Source organism: Solanum tuberosum, unplaced genomic scaffold (assembly GCF_000226075.1).
Source record: "Solanum tuberosum cultivar DM 1-3 516 R44 unplaced genomic scaffold, SolTub_3.0 scf00004, whole genome shotgun sequence".
Taxonomy (NCBI): domain Eukaryota; kingdom Viridiplantae; phylum Streptophyta; class Magnoliopsida; order Solanales; family Solanaceae; genus Solanum; species Solanum tuberosum.
The window spans coordinates 2,093,305-2,108,095 of NW_006238930.1; the positions used below are offsets into that span (position 1 = coordinate 2,093,305).

Genomic DNA, 14,791 nt, shown 5'->3' on the forward strand with positions numbered 1-14,791 from the left:
AATAATGACAAATTATATGGACAAACACTATTTGCCAAAATTTTCTCCAAATATTATTTGGGAAATCTATGATCAGACGGGCCCTAAGTGGTGGTTCCACAGTACGACGAAGGGTATTTTTGTTAATATAACTTAAAATGAGCCTCTTTTACCTTACTTAAAATTACGTGTCTATTCACTAGATGCCCATCTGGCTACAATTTCCAATTTTCCAAACATAATTGTTCCTATTGGACTGCAATTGAATTCTCATCTGTCTACACTTCAAAAAAAATTGGTAGGAAAGTGGCGCCTATGGCTTTTTTTTTTTTTTTTTTTGCTTTTCTTTGCCAACTATACAACACGACATAAAATCTTAAATTATTTAGATGGATAAAAATAAAGAATAGAATACGTAGTGTTTTATTTATCAAGCACACCATTTGCTAATTGAGTGGTATTAAAGGTATCATTTTCGTCCCTCAAATGTGGAGGCCATTAGAATCCACAACCATACAAAAAATTAAATCATGCAGAATGGTTTGAAACTGCATTTGCGGAATGGGACTAATTATCAAAAATACCTGAAGTGCTGACATATATGGTTTATGGTTAAAAGTTGAAACTTAAAGACGCGTTTTGTTAGCTTGATATTGTTTCAATTTTCAAATAAGTAAATAAACTCAGAAAAAATTTCAAACTTAAGAGTATAATTTGAATAGCGACCTCAAAATTATGTCTGTTCCTGCATGAACAAGCCTAAAATAATGTGTTCGAATTATTTTCTGGCCAATGTAAAATTGTGTTCGGCCCACTGATCGAGAAAAAAACTGCAACTCTAAATTTTAGATAGATTTCACCACTGAAAAATATGAAATGATATTGTACATTTTTCCTTATTTCTTTCATTTTGAATATGATTTAGTTAGATAATTTTTCCTTATTTCTACTTCTTGCACATTTTTGTTAGTTTCATTCAAATGGACAGTCCTTAAATTTGGCCTAAGATAAATGATTTATCAGTATCAGGAGCATAGAATGATCAAGAATGAATGCACTAAATGTCGCCATAGTACTTTCTCCAATGAGTTTAATTAGCAAGCTAGCTCATCATATAACATGAACAATAAGGGATCGTTTGGTGTGAGGGATAAAAATAAATTGTGATAGGATAAAAAATTTGTATCTTGTTTGGTTGTCATCTTTGAGATAACTTATCCCACCATTTATATCATAGTGATGGAATAAGTTATCCCATATACATGGTGGATAAGTTATCCCAGGATAGTTAACCCCAAGATAACTAATCATGGGATAACTTGTTTCCAATCAAACGACCTCTAATAGATCTGGGTGAAGACCATGTAAAAAAGAGAAAAAAGAATACCCACTCTTTAATTATACATATTGTACCGTAACTTTTACTGGGGAAATTTGGTACAAAATTAAAGTATTCCACATTCACACAAGATTTGGAAAAGAGCTGAGTCACACTCCAAAGGTGGTGTGACGTAGGTAGTGCATACTAACAGTCTATCTTAATACATAATGATTGATTGTACTGCTCGAATTCATTGCCTATAAATCACATGGAGAAAATAAATTTACATCGACGTTAAATGAAACTGCAAGCTGAATTAAAGAAAGTAGCAGAATTCCCGAAAAAAACATGCGGCTGTGAGGCTTCAATAAATTCATAGATTTGACACATACCTGATTAAAAATTAACACTTACCTAAAGCTTTGTTCCCTTCCATAATACCTAACTCTATCTAAGATGTATATATCACACAATTGTGCTGGTCTTATCCAGCCACATGCAATCTTAAGAACATGGCATATATTGTTGTGCTCGTTTTAATAAGAGCGAACCAAACGTAAGTCTTTTTGCAATATCTCCCCCTTCTGTTAATTTTCCCTAGCACTTACAATTATCAGCCACATATAATTTGGGATATATGGAGAATGATGTTGAGAAATTTGTTGCCATATTTTTTTAATAACTTAGTTTTGTTTTCTTGAAAGAACTTGGGTAAAAGAATCATTTGGGTTATATAACAAAATACATGATAACATATACTCAAGGGATGCAGAAGATTAGTAAGCAGTAGAACATAAATTAAAATAGCTTACCCACTGCATTAAGGATAGAATTCCAAGACAAGATCAAATTTATGTAGAGACTTGAGCAAAACTTGACACTTCTAATGCCATTTGCTCCATCAATCTCTGATTAAAAAATAACTCAATAACATGACACGATACCATCATGGCAACTTCTACATAATCAGTTAGTCACTATATATGTAAGGGGAATTCTTATCATCACCTAATAAAGATAACCATTACAAGAAAAGCATTCGGACTTAATCAATGGCTGAGACAGAATTTTCACCATCGTCCTACTCCCCTCCCAATCAAAGCTCCAATTCAAACAACATCATAATCTTTAACTGATATCCACAAGTTTGGAATAACTTTAATTTTGTTTGGCACAAACAATTTTTTTGATAACACAAAATGCTTATGTCATACTTAACACATCACATATAAAAAAAATTGAGAAACAGACCATCAAGTCTAATCAAAATAGAAACACATTTTTTCTCCCCTAAATTCATTACTAATTTATTACATATAAATAAAAGGTTCATTTTTGACCATCAACATGCAAATCATTACAAACGATTTCACACCTTATTCACACACACACACATATATATATTTATAAAACACAAGCTTCCAAATAGGGAAATTAGAAATCCCTCCCCATAAATTTCTTCACTCCTTCAACACAAACACACACACACACACACAAGAGACAAATCCGATTAAAAATTAAACTTACTTCTTCATGTAGTAGTGGAAGAAGCAGAAGTACATTCAGAAGCAACATCAGTTTCCACTTCCCTTCTGTGGAAATTGCGGTGGCAGCCACAGGCTGCACAATTTAGGGTGCCGGAAGTACTGCCCTGGGGCATGTACTCCCGGCACCCGTCGATGACATATCCACCGACACTAGCAGCATGATTTCTCTGGCACTCTACATATCTCACTGTCCTCATGGTAAAGGATGAATTTGTAGAGTTTCTTGAGTAGTCATTTCTCCTCAAAACTTTTTTCATCTCTTCTAATAATTCAGCCAAATGAGAAAATTGAATATGGCATATGGGTTACTGGAAGAGAATAATAAAACACCCTTTGCTTATCTGGAAAACCCTAACCCTAGAAGGCATATTTATACAACAACCTAATAAACCTTTTTCTTTGTATCCATATAATAGTGATTAAGTAATTAAAATAAGACCTTCTTTTGTAAATCTTAATTATTACAGTGTTTTTACTGTTACGTTCTTTTATTAATGTCATGGTAATCTTTTTTCTATATATAGTTATATTTGTAATGAATTGATTGCGCCAACTTCTAATCACGTAGTATCAAACTATCTAGATTGCTTTAAAAGGATTTGCCGCCACTAGTTTTTTGGAAAAATATTAATAATTCATTACATTATAATTACCTATGGTTAATGGTGATGGATTTTTATGGAATGGCAGCTATATATTTTTACTACTTACTATTTAAGACTAATTAAAGTAGTGTGGCCCTCGCTGATGATAATTAAAGTCATAGTCTATTTCTAATTATCAAAGGCTACCAAGAAAGTTCAAGAGTCTATTAATCAAAATATGCAATTTGATTATTTGTAGTATAACATACCAAAATTGCGTAGACAAACCTTTTGTCCTCCCCTCGAGTTTATTTCCATGCAGATGTAAGAAGAAGAAAAAATGTTTAGCGTAGTAATTACACAAATTAATATGATGGTCCATTGATATTCAAATTTAAGTAACTACATTTTTTTTGGTTCATACCATTAATTTAACTAACTATTGAATATTCCAATTACTACGTACGCTGTACGCATATATTAAAAATGAACGAGCTCTATATTCTTCATTTGGTTATTAGGAATAAACTCTCTTTTTCAGCATCTTTTTTCCAGTGTATAAATCATCATCATTTTTATTATTGAAACCAATTGTCGTATATCAAATTCTATGGTTAGTTATTTAGACACATTTATGATGAATAAGCAAGACTACTATATACTTGTATTGTACAATGAGAGAATTATTAAAAACACTCATGAACTTGACGCGAATTATTAGTTTCGTTCCTAAACTACCTTTTTATACTTGACTAACTGAAATTAATTACACCTCTAATCTGCTACATGGCATGGCAAGTGGTCTCAAACTAAGAGCTTGGAACTGATCTTAAATTCTTAATACATACAAAAAAAAATCGAGAAAAGTAACGAAAATTATTAATTTCGTTCCCGAACTATTCGCATAAACAACCAGAAAATTAGGCCTCACATGTAATAACATTTGATTCATCGAGACAATGTGTTTGGCAATGTTGGATAACGACCTCAACGAGCCTTAAAAGTTTTTCACCCATTTATGTTTCATTTATATAGATCGGTTCAAGTTCCAATTTAAAGGCCGGCCACAAAATGCGTTATACGGTATAGTAGTTTATATAAGTGTTTTTCATTCATTCCATGCTTACGGTAAAGGGTGATAAGAGTTAAATTCACCTGAATGAACATTATATATTTGTCCACTAATTTTGGTCATGCACGTTTCAAACTTTACGCACTTGCATGTATATATTAGCCATTAAAGTATAATCCACATTTATTAAAAATATATAGTTACGTCTAAGGTGTCGCGGCTAAATAATCGACATATGAAGACCAAAAATTGATATAATACTTACTATATGAGATAACTTTCGATATGATCTAATAAAATCACAAAAATTGTTTGCATGCGCACATTAATGCATTTTTATATATACATAAGATATACAAATATGGAAGGTGCTCGAGTGAGTATATATGTCGATACAAAAAGGGGAGGGGTGGGTGAAGGAAGGTAGTTAAATATAATTATGATATGCATTAGATAAAGTAATTGAAATAAAGTTAATAAAGAAGGTAGTTAGTAAATGTTAATATTAATGGGATTTTGAGGTTGATAGGACCTTAATTAAAGAGAAACATGATTGTACTTTAGTGAAGGTTAAATTGAATTATGACTCATAAGGCAGAATTTGTTTCTCACCTACCCGACCCATCTTTGTGATGCCCACACCAAAAATAAAAATAAAAATAAAAAGATTTCTGAATTTCATTAGCTTTTGGGACCAGTAAACAAAGAATCTTAGGCACCTAAATTTAGCTTTTCCTCTATTGACGTAACTAATTATCAAATCAATGAGACAACTAAGCACGGGTTTAATTATTGACACTGATAATGAAATTGTTTGCTTAAATTAGGAAATTTGGCGTTGATTGATGCAACTTGACACTAGTTAGATGCCGTCTCATACTTTGGTAATATATATATAAGAATATTTGCTTTAACTAACGGGAAGATATACTTCATTTTTTCTTTCTTTATTTAATTAATTTGTTGTTCTTCACACGTTAAGTATATATACCTTATAAAAAATTTAAGCATATACTATAGTACTAGTAACAAAATAAATACTTCTCCTTTTATTTCAATTTATATAAATTAATTTAATTGAGCATGGACTTTAAGAAAGAAAGTGAGACTACGATTATATTTTATTTTACAAGTTTTTAATGTAAAGAGATAATAATGGATCCACATAAGCTTTTTATCATTATCTCTATGATTCACTTATTTTATAGATATGAATTATGGTCTGGAGGACTTTTAATCTATAGATTTTAATATTTGAATTATGTCATGAAAGAATAATTAAAAGGCAAGGTCAACGCGTCCAAACGCAAAGGTTAACTTCTTGACTATTCTTTTGTATCTAATTATTTAATTTACGACATGGCTAGTTTTCTGTTTCTTTGTTTAATTTTTCTTAGTGAAAAAAATATTGGGAGTATCATACAAGCAACTTGTTGGACAAATAAGATTTCATCTGGCCCCATAGTTGTAGTAGTGCTTCTTCTGTTTCTTTTTAAGTCAAATCAATATTTTATGTATATAAAAGTCATCACATAGTGAAAGTAGTCAAAGTTGATAAAACAGGAACCGACCAAGATAAAGTTTAACAACTTCAAATCTTCAATATAGATCATCAACATGAGTTATGATGATATAGTTACGATCCTTCTAACTTAAAAACACTCTGGTTTGAGTTTCTCAAAAAAAAAATCACATCAAAGTGTCACTTCTCAAAAATTGGCCCTGCAACTCATGTTTCAAATCTAATCAAGTATCAACCTGGATACCCCAAATATTGAATGAACAGTAAATGCTCTAGATTTTCTTTTTCCTAGGAATATGGAAATATATTGAAAACTACGTAGAATTTGTCTTTGCAAACAAAATCATCAAATGTGTTTCTCATTAATTTCCTTTTCCTTTTGAGCTAACATTAGAAAAATTGAAAACCGTTGCAGAGCCCAAATTTTCAGTCTGCAAACAAAACATGGGCTGAATAACCATCTGCAGTACTATTGCGCGCTTTTAATCAAGTGGGCTAATTGTTAGGTCCAGTACGTTAATAGCTACTTGGAGCATCACTGTTTAAAAAATAGTTAAAAATCATAAAGTATTTGATATTTAGCCATCTCAGTATCAACTTTAAATTTATAGGACTGAATCGAAAATTCTTGTTCTATAATTCGAAACTTCAAACATATCTGAAATTTGGAACTATCAAACCTAACTTCATATCCAAATATCTGAAGTAGTCACCAATTTAATACTCATAGAAAAAGACATAAATTTGAAGACATGGCTTCACACTCCAAATATGAGAACTTGACTAACTACTAAATAGAAAATGATTATTTCAAATAAAAACATAAAAGAGGCGTAGTTTTTTCACAATCCATAGAGGAATGTCTACAATCTTTCAAATAAAAATTTAAAACAAATGAGTATACATTTCACATTAAACCAACGTTCATGAATAAAAGCAACTTGTGAATCAAACAAGTATAGGGACAATTTTGCACATTTCGCAAACCACAAGGGTAAGTTTAAATTTTTTTATTTTTTTTTATTTTTCGCGACTTTGTTAGCAATACTAGCAAATGTGTGTTAGTTCTATAACAACGAGAGCATAATTGACCCCAATGCTAAGCATAAAGCAAAAACAAACCATTTCTCAAATTACAAAACCAATTTTGAATCTTTTCTCTGAAATCTTTATATCAATTATTTAGTAGATTTGATTTGATTTTTCAATTAGAACACCCCTACCTGCTTTAATGGTAAAGCCTACAAAATGAGTTGCTGGTCATGTTCAATTGTAATTAAATAAAACCACATGGAAGAGTTAAATGAGCTATAGGACTAGCAAAATATGTCTTTGTCCAATGTAGCACATGACTGTGTTTCCTATTATATGATCTGTTATTGACTCTTGTCCATTTCTTGGCTGAGTAAGTGTATGGTCCTACCCCATGTGACTACATAATCCTAAATTGTCAAATCATTTATTACTTGGACTCTCTTCATTTAGAAAAACAGAAAAGCAACAAACTATCGAGACATAGACTCCATATTTAGCAGGGGCCATACATGACAACGGAGTTAAACGGATCGTTTTGCTTATCAGTATCTGTATTATTTGTATCATTGTATCTACTGCTTGTCTCATTTTATGTGACGGTATTTGATGGTTGAAGAAGCAATAAGATCACTTTGACGGAATTTTTTTTACTATGCATAAATCTAGTTATCTATAAGTTACCTTTATATTAATGACGACAATAATCATAATTACGTACAAAGTTGACTTGGGCAGTTCCACCAAATAAAATCCTACTAGTTGAAAATTGGAGAGGGCACTTTGCATGTGAGCATTAAAGGCCAAGAGATGCAAATTTCCAAAGAAAATTCTACCCACATACATTGCTAAAGTCTGATAGCAACGCCTGAGTGTATCATGTGAAGTTAGTAAGCAAATTGAAACTTTTCTACAATTGTGAATAATATGGGAGACTCCAGCATGTCACAGGGTGTATATCAAATCGGACTCTCATAATTCTCCTTTATAATAATATGTATATACTACCTTCATATTCAAATAGGACCCATAAATATCCTCCCCTAAAAATTGTTAAATTTTAGCTCTAGCCTATGGGATGGAGTATTGTTTTCTCCATTAACTTTTACTTGTCCACAGACCAGAATATCTTTTACACCTCTCATAGTAAGTAACTTTAAGGATAAAAATGCTAAAGTGAATTTATTTTTATAGTATAGCAGACAAGATAGTGAGTGTATTATTGTATGTAGAAGATATGGTTGACTTTGATGTTTTGTAGATATGTTTATTGACTTTGATTTAGGTCAAAGAGTTTGTTGTAGCCTTTGTATTGTAGGAAACATCCAATTCGTCCAAGTTACGTGTATCCTCGATTTCATGCAGATTATACTCAGACAAAATCGAGATGAATTTAATTTTTGTCCATTACTATTTATACTCATTACTCTCCATAAATTTTGTCCATTACTATTTATACTCATTACTCTCCATTTTATGTTACTGTATCCTGATTTTTAAAAAATTATTAAGAATATAATTTTATCAATGATGTTTTGGAATTCTAAATTTGATTATTAATGTTTTATATTGTTATTTAATACTAAAAATAATAAAACTTTCTTAATTTGCTAAAATATATCAGTAAAGTGAAACTTTTATTTTTTGGTGTAGTGATCAAGAAGTAAAATGAAATGAAATGAAGTATTGTATAAGATATTTTATGCCGTAACTCCTTATATTAAGTTGGATATACTTGCTGAAAATAGACAGAAAACTTAATATAACAAGATAAATTGCATTAATAATATAAAAATTCTCTGTAAGACTTAATTCCAGTACACGTCAGAGAATAAATAGCTTTCATAATCAAGCAAAGCACAAAATTCTACTAGCTAATTTTTTGCTTTGCTTAATTATGAAAGTTAAAATATACACTAATGTTAAAAAGCATTGTGTACCAGACAAAAAATAAGAATGAGGATGACATCCATCCCTAGTTAAAATGCTACTACTAGAAACTAATTGGGAATTTGGGAGTAAGAAAAACAAAAGATAATGGAACACACCCCAAATAGAAAAGCAAAAACAAATCCTTCTAAATTAATAAATCGTCATTTTCATCAAACAGCCAACTCTCCAGCATTACTGACAATTGAATTTCATCATCTATTTCTCTTTTGCTTTCACCATGAAATTTACCAGCAGCTTCAGGTGTCGTAGCTTGAGAAAATTGATCTGAATTCGACGGTTCAAATGAAGACGAATATTCAGTCATGGCATTATTATTATTAGTATTACAAGAATATTGAGTACTTGACGAAGCCTTTGATTGCTCGGAATTATTTGTGGATTCACTTTTAGTCCACTGTTTGAGTAATTTGGCTATGTTTTCAGCATTTGATGCGTAAGTAGTAGTAGACATTTTTGCTTCTTGTTTAATGTATGGGTAACATCCAATATCAGTAATTGTATAGTCAGGAATTGGGCTTGATTTATCGAGTGACAGTGCATTTTGTAAAGCTTGTTTGGCTGTGTTAATATCAGCTTGAAGTGTCCTTTCCCATTGGCCTCTGGAAGTTGAATTATATGTTGATAAACAATGTCCATCATTTGAGTATAAACCACTTGTTTCAAGCTTCTTCAGTTTCTTCTTTAAATGAGTATTCCAGTAATTTTTAATGTCGTTATCTGTTCTCTCTGGGAGATATGAAGCTATGGCTGCCCATCTGTTAAAAGACACAGAAAATCAGTAACAGCTAGGGGAAAAACAGACTACTACTAGTGGTACTGTATTATTTAGGAAATAATTACTCTTAAAAAGTTTCCATAATGAAAAATAATAGGAGTACATCAAGTGACCATCCAGATCTACATATAGTAATTTAATCTCACAGACTGTAATGGAATAAAGTTACCTTTAGTATATGCCAAAAAATGGTAACTCAACTCATTTTTTTTTGTCAAATACCGTCATATGGAATGAAACGAGGAGAATCAAGGAAAGAATACATACTTGTTGCCTAAAAGAGCCTGAAGCTGGATAATCATCTTCTCTTCTTGATCAGTGAAGCTACCTCTCTTGATTCCTGGTCTGAGGTAGTTAGTCCACCTTAGTCTGCAGCTTTTGCTACATCTCCGAAGCCCTGTACATTAAAAGAAACACTTATTAGTAACTTATTACACTTTGAAATATCTGACATAGTAACTATTAGTTGAGTGACATACGATCAATCTAGCCCTAAACTCAGATTGTGAATATAAATCAAGGAGGAAAAGAAACGAGCCTGTATGAGTGGGAACAGTCCTCCAATTCCCTGGACCATGTTCTTGAACAAAAGAGACTAGCATAATATCTTCTTCAGGAGTCCATGGTCCTTTCTTCACCCCTGTTTTATCACAACAAGGTGGTCTACCCATCTCTGTTTCTTGGTGCAACTCTCTTTGTAGGTATATTTTAGTCTTGTCTTTTTTCTCTTTTTTCTCTTCTTGGAAAAAGCAAAGACAAAGGTCTAAGGGGCTAAGGTTGTTTGATCTGGGATATATAGAAAGAATTGAAGAAGACTTGCCAATTCAGTGAGAGAGAGAATACGCTGACCCCTAATTTAATACTCCCTCCCTCCGCCTTTCGAGAGTCAAACTTTTTATTTTTTATCATAAATTCACAGTACTATAAGTCACAAAAATGGAAGACATAGTGAAAAGATTGGGATCAAAAGAAAAACTTGTTGGACTCTTGAAATTCAAAAAATGTCACATAAATTAAATTGGAGTAGTGCATAGGAGGGGCTGAGGGGTAGTGAAAGAGTCAAAAGGTGACAGCAAGAGCATTTACTCCTCCCATGGGAGCCTCAGCCTAAAGTCAGCTGCCCTGTTTCTCTCTCTGATTCCTCGAAACCGCGTGGGCATTCAATGTTCACCCTATCATTATTTCTTGCCATTAACAATCCTAATTAAGGCTCTCTGTATACTTTTTACTGCTTCATCAAATAAAGCAAAGTGCAGTAACACTTATCAAAAGCTTCGATTCATTGTAGTTTGAATAAGTCTAACCTACTCTGTACCAAGATATATAGTTGTTTCCCACTTATCTTCACTGTGTTCTTCTGTGCCACGAACATGGAAATAATAAACTTTCAGTGTAGATACAGAGTGATGAAATGAGTGTGTGTTTTATTTTGTGTTTAGGTAACGCCAACATCCTGCTTATAGCGAGGTCCAAGTGATGGAAGTGGGATGTTAACAAATCACAATTGGGGTCATGGTTGAACATGACATGATTTGATAAATTTAGATGAGAGATAAAGTTGCAATCTTACTATAATATGACTTTTGCATAAAGTTTTGGACCAACAGTAAAATTATTTCTATGTGGTTTATAGATCACATTTTGAGCTACTAATGCATGTAGTAGGACAAACTGTCTATATTCTTGAGATCTAATACTCTCTCATATCCATTTTATATGACTGGATATTGTTAAACTTGCTTAATTTTCTAACTTTTAAAAATAAAATTTATATAAGTAGAATGTATTTACTACTATAAGTGATGAGTAAGAATTAGTACAAAGATATTTAAATGAATCACGAACAGTGCCACACAGAAAAGAGGGAGTAGCAGTTGTACAATGGCACATGCATGTAATAAGTCACTTCATATCTAATGCATGAAAATAACATAATAGAGGAAAAAGGGACAATGACATTCATATGCGTATTAATCAGCCGGACGGGCCTCCAATCGACGATCAAAGCAGACGGTGAGTGCCTTTTTAAATTTATTAATGGAAGGCTACCCACTATTAATACTAGCATTCATTCCCAAGCAAGTTTTAAAAGCCAAAAACATATCAACCGGACTTCCGGGTCTGGGCCGGGACTCGCTAAATTTGGGCTTGTGATTTGTGAATGACGACCTTTCATTAGCGTATAAGCCCTACGAATTGAGTGCCAACACCTAGTGTTGTATTGTCAATAAGAAGATTTCCACGTCTTGTTGAAGAATAATTAAACCAATTTATTTTTTATTTTGATATTTATTTAATTCATATGTAATGAATTTTTTAATCATATAAATATAAGAATAAATTTTATAGATAGCTAAGTTAGGTTTCGTATTATTATAATAAATAGGTGTGTTACATTGCAGCTACAATCATGTAGGGGAGCTAATAAAGAATTGTAGAGAGCATTAGAAAGTTTATTGTATTTTTATGAATAAAATGGGAAACTAAAGTACAGACTATCTTATACACTCTAATAATAATATATGTTCTTGCTAGCTGTGGCCTCTGTGCATATTTTGTAAACTAGATAAGGGAATAAAATTTGGCTTAAAAAACTCCTAAAATATTTTCCTTGGGTTGGTGTTGGAGATAGTCCTTGTCATGGATTTAGAAACATAGCATGGTCAGGGCTATCGAGCTAAAATCTAAATCATATAGAAATTTTCTTAGTGATAGCCGATAGGTCATCCATTATGTCAAACCACTGCCAACTTCTTTGCATTAAATTTCTTATGAAAAGAGATAGAGGTATGTCTTAAATGTTTGTTTAGTCATCTGACAAACATGCAACCTGCAGTGTTTGCGATCATTCAGCGGATTTTCAACTTAAAAAAATACCAAGTGTTAGGGCTGAGATCGCTTACAAAATTTAAAATTATGGGTTTGAAATTAGTATAATACTATGTATGTATTTTAAAATATATGCGTCGGTCAAGTTGTGGGAATTGTGGAGTCGGCAGCAAGCTCAATAAGTAATAAGGTGTAACCCATTGGAGCTACATCTATCCACCATAGTATGTTCTTGGGATTTTGTTTGATTGTGTAAGACCTAATTTAATATGGTATCAGAGCAGGGCCCATTTCATCCAATGTTGGGGCCTCGAAAAATCAAAATTACCCATGCACTAAATGCTAAGCACTGCGCGTGAGGTGGATGTTAAAGAATGACAAAAGTCTCACATTGGTAATTAATGAAATGGGTGGACTCCTTATAAGGCTTGGGTAATCCTCCTCCCTTGAGCTAGTTTTTGAGTGTGAGTTAGACCCAAGACCTAATTTAACATATTGATATGATGCGTTATGGTTATCTTCTCGATTCCAGCAACCAGCAAGTATCTTGCGAGTTATTTCCTATACGGTCATTCAAGTATTGAGAAAATCCAACTAAAGTAACTTTTGAATTTTTCTTTCCTATAAGATCAATAATACTTGAATGACATATAATTGGGAATTAACTCCTGCTCGTTATCCTGTATGTGAATATAGTTAGTGGAAGTGGACTATTATTCGTATGGGTTTCGCTCATTTTTCAAGGAAATTTGTTAGAGGGCTTTTTCATTCTTCAACTTGGACATGAGAAAATGAGGAATTTAAGTGGGTTCATATTAGTGGAGCATTCTCAATAGGCCCCTTAACTATCTACAAAAGTTTTTGTTCTACTTCGTCTCCACGAGCTTCTTATATTTGGCCCAAGTGCAAAAATATCACTTTTTTGGAGTTGCTATTTTGATTGTACTCGATGGTGAAACCCCTTGTTTTGCTAACACATCCAATTTGGAACCACTTTAGATATATCAGATTGAAGTTTGGAAATTCACGTGTGAAGTTTGATAAATTTAATTTTTTTTTTGTTTGAAGTGTGTCTTGTTAAAGATGAACATCAAACATTTTTACCTAAACTTTAACATAATTTTGCCAAATTAAGGCCAACTTCAAATACTTTTGAATGAAGTCATTGACTTGGTAAAGTCAAACTTCAGGCATTTCTTTTTACTGAAGTTGTGGCTTTGGTAAGGCCTACTTCATACATTTTTTCGACTGAAGTTACGAACTCGATCTAATTTCAAACATTTTGGCATGAAATTAAGGTGAATAATTTTTTGCTTGTGCAGCTAAATTAATTAACCAATAACAAAAAGAATGTAGCCGGTAGAATTTTGCAAGTGTAATATCAAAAAGATAGGACATATGCCAATTTTCACTTAAAAGAGACTTTCAAAAATGTCAAAAAAATAAATTAATCATGTATATTAAATTAGTACACCTACAATGGGACGGAATGAATTTTTTTTTTAGTAAATTTTTCACACTAAACAAGATGGGACTACAAAATCATTTTAACACCACGGCCACGAGAAAAGTTGGTGGTGCTAGTAATATGTATCATGTTGATATAGCACCTTCAATTTGAACCACATTTAGAGCATCATATATCGTCTTATTAGGAGCCTTATCTTCTCATCTCTACATATGCAATCACGTCATAACCCAATATTTCGATTCGAAGTTGTACATATACGCTATATTGAGTTGTGCTATTTCGAAATTATCAATAGAATATAATTATTAAATATATTTATTTGCAACAAAACAAATATTAAAGTAATGAAAATAAATCAACCACAAGCAAAAGAATATTTTATTGATAAATTAATATGAGCACAATTTTGTTTCTCCATTAATTCTTCTCTCATAAAATTTATTCATGATGAAGGTCATTAGTGACGTATTTCTCGAACTAGAATGATTTGAATTTGATCTTTACGAATATTTCATGATTTACGGGATATTTGAGATTCGAAATGAATTTTCCTATTATTTTCTCAACTGAGATTTCGATATAGAAGGATGTCATATTAAGGGAACATAATAACTTTTATATAGGCATAAGTTAGGATTTAGAGTTAGAGTAGCCTCCAAGAATTCAATGTCTACAATATTGTTATTGTTACTCCCTCCGTCCACTA

General features: G+C 32.0%; 1 protein-coding gene across 1 annotated transcript; it reads right to left on the reverse strand.

Moving 5' to 3' along the window:
- Positions 1–8,815: 8,815 nt before the first annotated feature.
- Positions 8,816–10,683, reverse strand: LOC102584111 (myb-related protein 306-like). Its single transcript, XM_006338388.2, has 3 exons — positions 10,324–10,683; positions 10,053–10,182; positions 8,816–9,765 (listed from the first exon to the last, which is right to left on the reverse strand). The coding sequence occupies exons 1-3, from the start codon at positions 10,454–10,456 to the stop codon at positions 9,135–9,137; spliced, it is 894 nt and encodes a 297-aa protein (XP_006338450.1). The 5' UTR covers positions 10,457–10,683; the 3' UTR covers positions 8,816–9,134.
- Positions 10,684–14,791: the final 4,108 nt, after the last annotated feature.

Bases quoted from the DNA above. Each gene is read 5' to 3' on its own strand.
- LOC102584111 (XM_006338388.2), bottom strand. From the start codon at position 10,456: ATGGGTAGACCACCTTGTTGTGATAAAACAGGGGTGAAGAAAGGACCA. The intron at 10,183-10,323 runs GCTCGTTTCTTT...TTTAATGTACAG, and splicing joins GACTGTTCCCACTCATACAG to GGCTTCGGAGATGTAGCAAA. The intron at 9,766-10,052 runs GTATGTATTCTT...GTCTTTTAACAG, and splicing joins CAGGCTCTTTTAGGCAACAA to ATGGGCAGCCATAGCTTCAT.